At 58.8% G+C, this 11,622-nt stretch overlaps 1 protein-coding gene across 4 annotated transcripts; it reads left to right on the top strand.

Moving 5' to 3' along the window:
• The first annotated feature begins 4,553 nt into the window (after nucleotides 1–4,553).
• LOC104326923 (nuclear factor 7, ovary) lies at nucleotides 4,554–10,870 on the top strand. Of its 4 annotated transcripts, XM_075441767.1 has the most exons (8): nucleotides 4,554–4,601; nucleotides 5,172–5,278; nucleotides 5,362–5,636; nucleotides 6,238–6,333; nucleotides 8,054–8,287; nucleotides 8,664–8,683; nucleotides 9,403–9,518; nucleotides 9,627–10,870. In XM_075441767.1, the coding sequence occupies exons 3-8, from the start codon at nucleotides 5,364–5,366 to the stop codon at nucleotides 10,169–10,171; spliced, it is 1,284 nt and encodes a 427-aa protein (XP_075297882.1). In that variant the 5' UTR covers nucleotides 4,554–4,601; nucleotides 5,172–5,278; nucleotides 5,362–5,363; the 3' UTR covers nucleotides 10,172–10,870. The 4 variants fall into 4 exon arrangements, with proteins under 4 accessions (XP_075297882.1, XP_075297883.1, XP_075297884.1 ...); XM_075441768.1 differs by lacking the exon at nucleotides 5,172–5,278 and having other exon boundaries at nucleotides 4,565–4,601; XM_075441769.1 differs by lacking the exon at nucleotides 5,172–5,278 and having other exon boundaries at nucleotides 4,570–4,596.
• The last annotated feature ends 752 nt before the right edge of the window (nucleotides 10,871–11,622 follow it).

The raw sequence follows: 11,622 nt of genomic DNA, 5'->3' as shown, positions 1-11,622 counted from the left end.
GTGCTGAAAGGAAGGAGATGCCAGGAGCACTTAAACAAGAATTCGAGACCAGAGGACGCTCGGGCGTGTGTTTTCAATCCGCAGACGGGAGACGTGTTCATCGGGAAAGGACTGCCACTCGCTGTTAGCTTTAGATCTCGTAGCTGATGTCCCAGAAAGTTAAATGGCCATGATGGGGACATCCCCGACTGAATTAGAACTGTCTTCTGGGATTGATGGATTAGTGCAGTGCATGGCAAAATGGTGCTGCTCCTCCTTTGGCTCCGAAACCTGCGCTTGCAGCTGAACCCTGCAAAGAAGGAGATGAGCAATTTTACATGGGTGATCAGTCTCGTCGGCAGCAAGGGGAGTTATTTGGGAAAAATCAAGCCAAGACATGAGGGAGTCCAGGACTCCCTTGGCTGCTGTGGGGCGTCCTGGATCATCCGGACCCAGCTGGCAGCACCATGCCCTGGTGCAGAACATCGCTCCCATCAGAGCAGCATCCCGCAGCCCCGTGCCAGCCCCGGAGGCAGGGTATCGGCTGGCATGGCCCCGGCCCGGTGCCGCAGCGGGGGGATGCTCCTGCTGCTGACCCTGCACAGAGTGCCCAGGACCAGGCTCCAGCTGGAGCTAAGAGGGGAGCTGACTGGGGAGCTCACCACCAGCTGAGCTCTCCCAGATTCTGCTGTTTAAGGGTGAAGCTTCATTCATTGGGGTGCATAGGGACGTGCCTTCTCAAACAACAGGCCCGCAGCTTCGCGGGGGAAGGTGCGGGCTGGGGGCTGTCACCTCCCTGGGCTCCATAACCAGCCCCACGGGGAGGGCTGAGCTCTCCAAACGCAGTGCAGATGCTGATTCATGGGGACATCTCCCAGCACTGATGGCTCCGGCGGCTGGGGGAACATAACCTTTCACAGCGCTTCCCAGATCTCTGCTGAAAAGCAATTATTGATGCTTTTACCTCTGTGCAGAGCTGTACAAATAATGGACCACAGTGCTGCGAGCTACAACAGGTCGGGGAGCAGCACCCTGGCTCAGCCCGGGCTGCGTGTCCTGGGCTGGGTGTCCTGTCTGCTGGTTTGTGTGCGTCTCTGCATGTGTCTATCCATAAGCTATAATGTTTTCTGCAGAAGTGGTGGCAAAGCCAGGACACCAGAGGCTGGACACGGATGATGAAGCTCTTTCCCTCTCGAAAGGAGGCATCTAAGCAGATGATTCAGCTCCCATCCAAAATCCACCAGTTCAACACCAGCTATTTCTGGGGGATGGCTGGTGGGAGGCTGACATGTGATGCCAGCCCCTCTCCTGCTCACACAGCGGCTGGGGGTGCTGGACTGGCAGCGGTCACTGCTCCCAGCAAGCCCCAGCCCATCTGCATGGTGAGAGCCAGCCTACTGGAAGCCCAAAACTCCGTAAATGTGGGGAGGGAGGTTTTGCTGCACTAAGTCACAGCTAAGCTGAGATTGTTCAGTCATCCCTGGATCCCTGTGTCATCCCTGGAACCCTGTGTCATCCCTAGGTCCTGGTGTCACCACTCTAGTGACATTCCCATGGTGACCCTGGTGAGTTGAGCAGTGGAGGGGGAAAAGGACAGCAACGGGAGCAGGTTCAGCCTGTTGGAAACAATTCCTTTCCATCCCCCAGTGCCTGGCGATGAGGCAGGTGCTGAGCAACCGTGCCCCAGTGATGCAGGGCATGGGGACTTGAGCAGGAGGGTGCAGCCAACTTAAGCCTTGCTTAACCAGCTGGAGTAGGTCCCAAGCCCCTGGAATAACTGTCTTGGGGCTGGCAGCATATGCGGACGTGGCCTGACCTTGTTGGTGTGCACAGATGCCACTTGTTTGGCCACCCAGAGCCGTCAGAGCACTTTCACAGCAGCACACATCCTCCCCCCTTGTCCACAGCAGCTCCTGGAGCTCAGCGCTTCCCCTGGGAGCACCTCCACCCCATCCCACCCCACCACACACCCTCCAGCATTCGCGCTGCCTAGGCCAGGGCTCTGCAGAGCAATGGTGAGCAATGAGGAGCTTCAGCTCATCACCGCTTTGTGCCTGGGTGGTTGCAGGAGGCTGCCCAGGCTGCGTCTCGCCTGCCCACGGCCAGCGTTCCCCAGGACCGATTGCTCCTCGGGCAAGTGGTGATGCTCAAAGTCTAGGTATCTTAGATCTAGCTGTCTTAGGGATAGCTGCACTTGGCTATGGCTCTCTAGTCTCACTTTTCAGCTTCATCTTGACTCTGTCTCATTGCTATAGACACAGTAAGCAATTACTGGATTTTATCTAATCCTGATTATCCTCACCAGCCTATATTGTGACCTGCAGATTTAATTCCTGACTGAACCTCAGACCTGCCTCATCTTCTTGAACTTGGTTGATGACCTGGATTCTTAAATGACTCTTGAGTCCCCTTTCCAGATAACACTTGTTCAAGTGCTGAAGGGTGCGACTCTAGTTGGTGAGTACTTTCACAGCCTTGGGGATCCAGACTTTTGGATGAGAGCTAGAGACTTCCCAGGAGAAGTCTTTTACTCCTACAAGTCAAGAAGGGTTTCTAAAGCTGCTTTGGAAAAGGTATCCTGTAAGATGAAAGCTTCTTTTTACACGTCCTGTTGCCCCACTTGGGCAGAGGGGCTAGTAAGGCAGATGGCAGCATGAGGAACATCTTCTACAGGAGAAGATGAAAGAAATATGGCCTGCTTGGTCTAACAAAATAAACTTTAGGAAAGTGCTGCTTGACTTTGAGCGTCCCATCGGTGTGGGGCTGTGGCTGAGCGTGGGACCCCGCGGAGCTGGCAGAGACGAGGGGGAGGCCGATGCCTGCACGGAGGGCTGCTGCAGCCACACGCCAGTCAGCGAGCACACACAGTGCGAGAGAAAGCCTGGGAAAATCCCTCAGACGAGCAGATGAAGATGAGTGGAAACATTTTCCGCATTAATTGCACTGCTCTAATAGTGAGAAAAGGCAGAGCAGCAGCAGGGGGAGGGCACTAGATTGGCAGTGCCCAGCACATCACCCTTTTTGGGGGATGCTCTGATTCTAACAGGGTTAGGAGGTAGATGGTCTGTACAACTCTTGCTTGTCCCCGCGTACCCCCTCCTTTCAGTCTTGCTTTTACTTCCAGTATCGAAAGCTCTTGTGATTTTTCTCACGTGTCCGCCAGTGTTTGCTGCTTCCCACAGCATCCCGGGGCCCAGCATCAGGTGACCACACAAGGGTGAAAACCCTTCTTTCTTTCACTGACAAGCCTGCAGCCCTCGTGATGACCGAGCGAAACCTGAAGCTGTGACCCCGAAGCGTTGGTCTGAGTTGTTCTCTGAAGGTCCTGTGACTTGGGGAGCAACCTTCAGACCTGCGGAGAAGGGAAGACAGGGAGGAGAGGGGAAGGCTTTTCCCCGGGGCTCATTTCATACTCCAGCAGGCTGTGCTGACGTTCAGCGAGACCTGGACAGGCTGGAGAGTTCGGCAGAGAGGAACCTGATGAAATTTAACAAGCGCAAGTGCAGGGTCTTGCACGTGGGGAGGAACAACCCCAAGCACCAGTACAGGCTCGCGGCGGACCTGCTGGAGAGCAGCTCTGCAGAGAGGGACCTGGGTGTGCTGGTGGACGACAGGTTAACCATGAGCCAGCAGCGTGCCCTGGCTGCCAAGAAGGCCAATGGTCACCTGGCATGCATTAAGAAGAGTGTGGCCAGCAGGTCGAGGCAGGTTCTCCTTCCCCTCTGCTCTGCCCTAGTGAGGCCCCATCTGGAGCACTGTGTCCAGTTCTGGGCTCCCCAGTTCAAGAAAGATGAGGAGCTACTGGAGAGAGTCCAGCGGAGGGCTACGAGGATGAGGAGGGGACAGGAGCATCTCTCCTACGAGGAGAGGCTGAGGGAGCTGGGCTTGTTCAGCCTGGAGAAGAGAAGGCTGAGAGGGGACCTTAGAAATGCTTATAAATATCTGAAGGGTGGGTGTCAGGAGGACGAGGCCAGACTCTTTCCAGTGGTGCCCAGCGACAGGACAAGGGGCAACAGGCACAAACTGAAGCACAGGAAGTTCCAGCTGAACATGAGGAAGAACTTCTTCCCTTTGAGAGTGACGGAGCCCTGGAACAGGCTGCCCAGGGAGGCTGTGGAGTCTCCTTCTCTGGAGATATTCAAGACCCGCCGGGACAAGGTCCTGTGCAGCCTGCTCTGGGTGACCCTGCTTGGGCAGGGGGTTGGACTGGGTGACCCACAGAGGTCCTTTCCGATCCCAAACATTCTGTGATTCTGTGATTTCCACGCTCTCCTTGCTGAGCGCAGCAGCGGGGCAGTGCAGTACCACGCGATGCCACGCCATACAACACGATATAACGCAACGCAACGCAACGCAACGCAACGCCATGCACCACGCGGAGCGCAGCACGCGCTCTCCCCTGCGCGCCGCGCGCACCCCCAGCACCTGGCCGCTGCTCCCCCCCCGCACACGTGACACGTCACACGCTGGAATCCCGCCCGCCCCCCCGGCCCGCAGCTTTCATCCAATGAGCGAACGGGCGGGAGGCGAGTCCGCGCGGCGATTGGTCGAAGCGGGCGTCAGTCCGCGGGCGAGGCGGGGCGGAGGCTCAAAGAGGAGGAGGCCGCGAGCTGCGCGGTGCGGTGAGGGCCGGAGGGCTATGAGGGCGGCGGGGTGGCAAAGGCAGGGGCATGTGAGGGGAGCGGGGGTGGGGGGCCTGTGAGGTTGGCAGGGATCAGGGGCCTGTGAGCGCGGTGAGGGAGGGGTCAGGGCCCGTGAGGGGGGGCGTCAGGGGCCTGTGAGGGGGGGTCAGGGGCCTGTGAGCGCAGTGGGGGGGGGTCAGGGCCCGTGAGGAGGGGGCCAGGGGCCTGTGAGGGCGGTGGGGCCCCCGAGATCAGGGGGTGGGGGGGTGTGCGGGCCCCGGGGTGCAGCGGGCTCTTGCCAGCCCGGGGCTGGGCCCCCCTGCAGCCCGGGGGCTGTGGCACGGGGCACGGCCAGGCTCCGGGGTTTGCCCCCGGGCTGCAGGGTGGCTGCTGGCTGCCCATGAGCCCGGTCACCCCTTCCCTGGGCCCCCTCGGGGTGCGCGGCTGGGCCCTGTTCCACCCCGTGAGCGGTTTTGCTGAAGTAGTGGGGAGTAGAAAGTTGTTATTCTGCACGGGGACGGACCCTTTGATGGGACTTCACTGTAATTCCTGCTGTTTGGGGCTTTCCAGGGCTCGATACACCAGTGCAGCACCTCGGTAGGCCCTGTGCTTCCTGCCTGCGGCCTGGCAACCAAACTCTGCCCTGGGGGATCCAGCAGAGCCCGGCACGAGCAGAGGCAGGAGCCTGCCCTAGCCCAGAGGGAAGGGGTTTTGGGGGGGGTGGTGGCAGGGGGCTCAGCTGGGACCCATATGCCAGCAGGGATGGCTGGCAGGAGCCAGGACAGGAGCCTGCGGGAGGAGCTGACATGTGCCATCTGCTGCGAGCTCTTCAGGGAGCCAGTCATGCTGGACTGCATGCACCACTTCTGCAAGGCCTGCATCCAGGGCTATTGGGAGAGCAGCGCCCGTGTCCCCTCCTGCCCCCAGTGCCGCCGAGAGTTCCCCAGCCGGGCGTTCCGCACCCACTACCTGCTCTCGGGGCTGGTGGAGAAGGTGCGGCGCTGCAGCTCTGCGGAACACCGGCACAAGATGCAGGTGAGTGGCTTCTGCCCGGCTGGGGGAGAAGGGGACAGGCACTGCGTGAGCCCTGTGCGGCCACCACAAGCCCACCACCCCCTCCTCCTGCAGATGGTCCTCCTGCCGAGGAGCCCCTGGCCCAAGTGCAATGACACTTGTGCTTCTTCCTGATCCATTCCCTCTCCCTGTTTTCTTCCAGCCATCTGTCTTTTGGACGCTTTCTTCTCTCGCCTTTGTTTCCCTCGCTGCCTGACTTCCATCGCAGCCTGGCTGTTTCTCACCTAGGGACCACACAGCCGGGGTGAGGGTTGCTTGTGCTGGGTGTGCTGTTTGAGGGGCCAGTCGCTGCACAAGTCAGTTCTCAGCACACAGGTTTTAAGCCTTCTGCAAGCAAATCTCCCAGGCTGGAGCTCCCAGTCTCAAAAATGAATTTGTTTCATTATGTGCACACATATATAGTTCTCAAGCCTGTGCACTAGCTGCTTCCTTCTCCTTGCTGCCTTTATAAGAAATCCTGTTGCAGCCTTCCTCTAATGCTGGCCTCAGGAATTGGGATTGCTTCTGAATCTCAGCAGAGTAGTGAAGTGGTCTCCTCACTTTCTTTTCCTCATTCCTGCAGAAGCACCTGGAAGATGCTTTGCAAGCTCGTCAGAAGGAGATGGAGAACTTCTTGCAGAGGAAGCAAGCGGCGCAGGAAAATATCTCTGGACTGACGGTAATGCTCCATGGTGGCTGCTTTTTGTACGGCCTGTGGGTTAATGTTCATAGAGGATCTGTGTATTGCTTCAGCTGAGGTTTAACTTAGCTTCCTGTAAAAATCTAGATTAATCGCTATGTAGGGATCTGAACAAACGCCTCCGCAGATAGGCCAAAGCCCATCAGTACTGAATACTCGGTGGAGGCTTTGGAAGAGGCACTGAGCACATATTAATGCAGCATTTACGTGGTACGTTGGTGCAGCAGGGCTGGAACAGGGTGAGTGGTGAGAGCTGTTGGCTGAGCAGCCTATTCTGGCCCTACAATACTGCCACTTTGGAAAAAGGTTAATTCCTGGAAGTGCTAAAATCCTCTTGTGTGTCTGAAGGGGGGGCAGCAAGGCTGAAGGAGCCGGGTCAGCAGCAGTGTTGGTGCTGCAGAGAGCAGTGGCCTTGCCACTAGGACCGTGTTTGGATTCACTGTGGAGCTCTGAGATGATGCGAGGAGCCCGAGTGCTCTCTCCAGGCTTGAGTGGCACCTGGCTGCCTGCTTGTCACTGATCAAGGAAGCAAGAAGAGGCACAGGCTGACTGCGCTTCCTTCTTTAGTGACCTAAAACTATTAAAAGCTGAGGAAGGAGGGATTAGGGAAAACACAAGTAGTTCTGAGGTGAGATAAAACTGACAGGAGCCTGGCTTCTGAGCGGAGTCTCTGATCCTACCTGCCTGTGCTCTGTTTCATACCTCTATCCCACTGCCAGATTTGGAATAGACCATTGAGGTTAATGAGAAGGTGTTGACAAATAAACACGTGCAGCTGATGTCCCATTGCAGTGGAAGAGCTGACTAAGAGGTGTTTCAAGAGTAAAGGAGCAAATTGCTGGTCTGAACGGCGAGGCCATGCAGGTCCTCTGTGGTTCTGGTGTGTCAGCACGAGCACCTGCTGGATCAAAGGGAGGCTGGGTGCCGTGCTGGCTGGGAACCTTCAGGTGTCCTCAGGGAGATGAGTTTCCTGCTGGGGGAGAGGAATGTGCATTTCAGGAAGCACTCCTCAAGAAAATAAGGAGCGCTAAGGTCACACTTAGAGATTAAAAGCTTAAAGATTGGGAAAATAAAAGGTCATTGGCTGTCTCTTGTAAACAGGCAGGAAGGCAGTGAGAGCACCACAAGGTTGGCTGGCCGGCTAAACAACTGGAAAAAAGTGACCTCTGAAAAGAGCCGAATGGGGTTTTATCAGCCTTTGCTACAGAGATTAGTTTGTGTAGCTCCCCCGACTCTCCCGTGCAAACAGGAGCCCTGAGAGACGGAGGCAGCAGAGAAAAAGAGCAAGTTACCAGTGTCAGGCAGCTCTGCCCTGCGTCTGGCACCGTGCAAAATAAATCTGAACTAACCTGAACAGCTGAGTCTGCAGCTCCAGAAAAGCAAAACAGCTCCTGTCTTGCACAGAAGCAAATTCCTGGTGGTGTGGGAGAGGGCTGTGGGCTCCCACAGTGGCTGTGTGCAAGGATTTTTAGTTAAGGTGACCGAGGCATTGGTAGAGATTGGGTTTTTTTTCCCACTTTGGCTCTGCAGCCTTGAAAGTTGTCCTTGTGTCCTGTTCTCCATCCGAAAAGTCGTGGCTGTGTTGAAGACTCTCCAATTTCCATGAGTCTGTAAGCAGAGTAATGGGCCCAGCCATCCTGTGCACCTACTTGCATGTTTTAGCTGTCAGACTCATCTTCTGCCTTCTCCTTCTGCTCAGAAGGTGTCTGGGGAGCTGAACTTCAAGATCCGTGCAGAGTTTGCCCGCCTTCATCACATCCTGGAGGAAGAAGAGAGAGGTGTGCTGGCAGAGCTGGGTGAAAAGGAAGAGCAGTTGCTGGCACAGCTACACGGGGACGTCCACCGGCTGGAGGAGGGGATGTCAGTGCTGCAGAAGGACATCGAGCGCATAGAGCAGACCCTGAGCAAGGTGGAAGACATGTCGTTGCTGGAGGTGAGCATGCCTGGCTGACGCGTGTTTTGGGATCTGAGTTTGGGGTGGAGAGAGTCCTAAATGACAGCACCAGGCTATACCTGGAAGTCACTCTCACTGCCATCCCTCTGGATTATCTACCCATTCCCTCGGAGTCTGGAGGCTTTAGCCACAAGGGATGTGGTGCTCTCTGCAATGTGGTGGGTCTCAGGAGCCTTCCTCCTTCTCTGTCACCCCTGTGAAATCGCCTTGGCCGCAGTTTCCCCTGGGGTTGGGGTCCTGGCAGGTTGGCTTCCTCTCTCCGTGCTTCATCTCAGGCGCCAGGACAGGGAGCTTATTCGTACAGCTTCATGAACTGCAGACAGTGACTGCTAATTCTCTCTGTTCCTCGCTGCAGGTGGAGAGCCTGGATATCAGGTACGTGTCTGGCATGAAAGAAGCCGATTCCTTTTTCAGGAGCTTATCTCTGTCCCTGGCTGGGACCGCGTGGGGGAGGGATCTTATCTCAAGTTTTGAAAGCATCACAAATTGCTCAGTGAGCTGCTGGTGGTGTGCTGGGTGGGGGCTGGTCCCCAGCATACGCTGGATGCTCTCCCCAGGGAGCGTGCGTGTCCAGACGGCTGGGCTGGAGGAGCGGGTGGAGATGTGATGGTTTGGAATGGGCGCAAGAGCCATGCGTGCTGCAAGCCACGATGCCACAGACTGGGTGCTTTCGCTTCTCCCTGCACTCTCTGAGCTCCTTGCAAAACTGTCCCCGAGGTGCAGGTCTGTTTGAGGCTGCGAGTAGCTGCAGGCCAGAACTGCCACAGGGGAGCGTGTCCCTGTCCCCTCCCTCCCGGGGGACTGCAGTGGGATGTGGCCCGGCTCCGCAGGCCTGGCCTGTTCACCTGTGCAGGAGCCCTGCCTGTGTGTGCTGGGCTGCTGTGCGTCGCCGCTCCATGAGCGGTGCTGCCGGATCCGTCCCGGCCCACAATGCCTCTGCCCCGAGCCGTGTGCCGTGCTGGGGTAGCAGGCAGCTGCCAAGGAGGTTTCTGTCCCATCTTGACCAAATCCACTGCAGGCAGCAGCGTGCCGCAGTCCTGACCGCACTCCTCCTGGCGCAGCGGAGGGGTTGACTGCTGCTCTCTCTGCCGCAGGCCCTCGGTGCGTGTGGAGACCCAGCCTGCCTTCAGCCTGGAGCACTACCGGGACAGCCGCAGCGGCCCCTTGCAGTACATCTTCTGGAGACAGATGCTGCGGTCCATCTGCCCCGGTGAGTGGGTCCGTGTGAGGAGTGGATGTGCTGGATGGTGGCGGGGACAGGGATGCTCTGCGGAGGGAATGTGCAACCAGTAAAACACCGGGCTCGATGTCTCCACAGCTCCTGCCCCACTCACCTTCGACCCCGAGTCAGCCCACCCCAACCTGGTCTTCTCCAGAGACCTGACAGCAGTGACGGAGAGGAATCAAGCCCAGCCTGTCCCCAGCAGCCCCCGGCGCTTCCGCCAGTGCGTCAACGTCCTGGGCTCGCAGACCTTCGACAGTGGCCGGCACTACTGGGAGGTCTGGGTGGGCAGCAAAACCAAGTGGGACCTGGGGGTGGCCGCCGAGGCCGTGGACCGGGCGGCGAAGGTCAAGCTGTGCCCAGAGAACGGCTACTGGACGCTTCGCCTGCGGAACAGGACGGAGTACTGGGCCACCGCCACCCCCTGGGTGCGCCTGGCTCCCCGACGGCCCCTCCGGAAAGTGGGGGTCTTCCTGGATTGCCAGGAGGGCACTGTCACCTTCTTCGACGCTGGGAACATGTCCCACCTCTTCACCTTCCACCGGGTCTCTGCGGAGAGGTACTGCCCCTTCTTCAGCACCTGCTTCAGCGATGGCAGGGTCAACATGGAGCCCATGCGCCTCTGCCACCTGCTCCTGTGAGGGACTTCGTGGACACCAGCCTGGCTCCTCGTCCGTGCCCACCGTGCTGCTGGCGGGCTGCCTGGGGCCGTGCACACACGGACCTGGTGGGTGTTGGAGGGGCTGTTTTGGTCTCGGTTTTGGGAGGGAGAAGGGGGAGGAGTCTCTTCCCAGCTCCTGTCTGCCCCCATTTCTCTGTGCCGTGGGCTGCACCGTGCTCCCAGAGGTGCCTGGCACCCCTGGAAGAGTGACCTTCCGCGCCCGAGCACTGCGTGGGTCGGTAACCGCAGCCTCGGGGTCTGTCCCTCTGCTCCCACCCCTAAACCCCGAGGAGGAGGAGGAGGGCAGCGGTCCTGGAGCACCCTCAGATGCCTCTTGACGCAGCTCCGTGTCCTTTGGGTGAGCTTCTGCTCCAGGAGCTGCGTGGGGAAGGGCTGCGGGCTGGCAGCAGAGGGAGCTCGGTGCTCAGCCTGGGACACGCTGCCTCCGCTCCACTCGGTCACCATTAAAGCTCATGAGAAAAACCGTTGCCTGCTGGACCTCTGCACTGGGGTGTAGCGCAGCGGGGGGCACAGAGCAGCCCCCAGCCCAGGCTCCTTCCTCCACCTGCAGCCCAGGAGCCACAGCGAGCTGCTGCTCAGCCAGCCCTGCCCTGGGGTATGTCCCTCCATACCTTGCAGGGGCTCTGGGCCTTTTGCTCACCCCGCCTTGGTGTTTGGCTGCGTGGGAGCGAGGTGGGGGGTGGGCAGCACGGGGAGGGGGGGGGGGAGGTTTGTTGTGAGCCTGTCCTCGGCTTTAGGCTCTTGGGTTTTAAGGTGCAGTCTCCCCTGGCCAGCCTGCCTGCCTCTTGAGGATGTGTATGTATGAAAAATGCAAAGTCCCATTTCTGAATAATTTCATAAAAGCCTGGGCAGCCTTTGTTGGCGGGAGCAGGCGCTCCCAGCGTGGCTCTTTGCCTGTCAGCCCCCCTGCCCCTGCGGGAGGGCAGCCTGTGGTACCCCGGGGGGTGTGGGGGGTGGGGGCAAGTTGAGGGGATTTGACTGCTGGAGTTTGTGGCCAGGGGTTGGTGGGCACATCCCCAGCTCAGCCTCGCTCACAGGTCAGCAGAGGCCGTTTGAGGGGGGAGGTGCTGGGGGGGTCCGAGCCTGGCTGGTGGGAGGGAGGGTGGCAGGGCCCAGGGTGGGGGAGTTGTCGCGTTTGTCCCCCTTGAGTCCACTCCAGGGCCAAAGCAGAGGCCGGAGCTACCCCAGTCCAGTGTAGCCTCAGAGCCCCGGGCCCAGTTGTTGGGAAGCCGCTGCTCTGTGCAGCCGTGCTCACGGTCGGGTGGGCTTGGAGGGGCTGGCAAGGGCTTCTGCTCCCTCCCCATCCCCAGCTGGGCGTTGGCTGATGAGTGAGTGCTGCTCTCCCCCTCGGCTGGGCTGGGCTCAGCCTCCTGTCCCAGCTCCAGGCCCATCTGCTTGCTGCCGCCCGGC

Source organism: Opisthocomus hoazin, chromosome 22 (genome assembly GCF_030867145.1).
Source record: "Opisthocomus hoazin isolate bOpiHoa1 chromosome 22, bOpiHoa1.hap1, whole genome shotgun sequence".
NCBI classification, from domain to species: domain Eukaryota; kingdom Metazoa; phylum Chordata; class Aves; order Opisthocomiformes; family Opisthocomidae; genus Opisthocomus; species Opisthocomus hoazin.
Note: the sequence above shows the minus strand (reverse complement) of the source record. Positions and strands in the feature narration are given on the sequence as shown.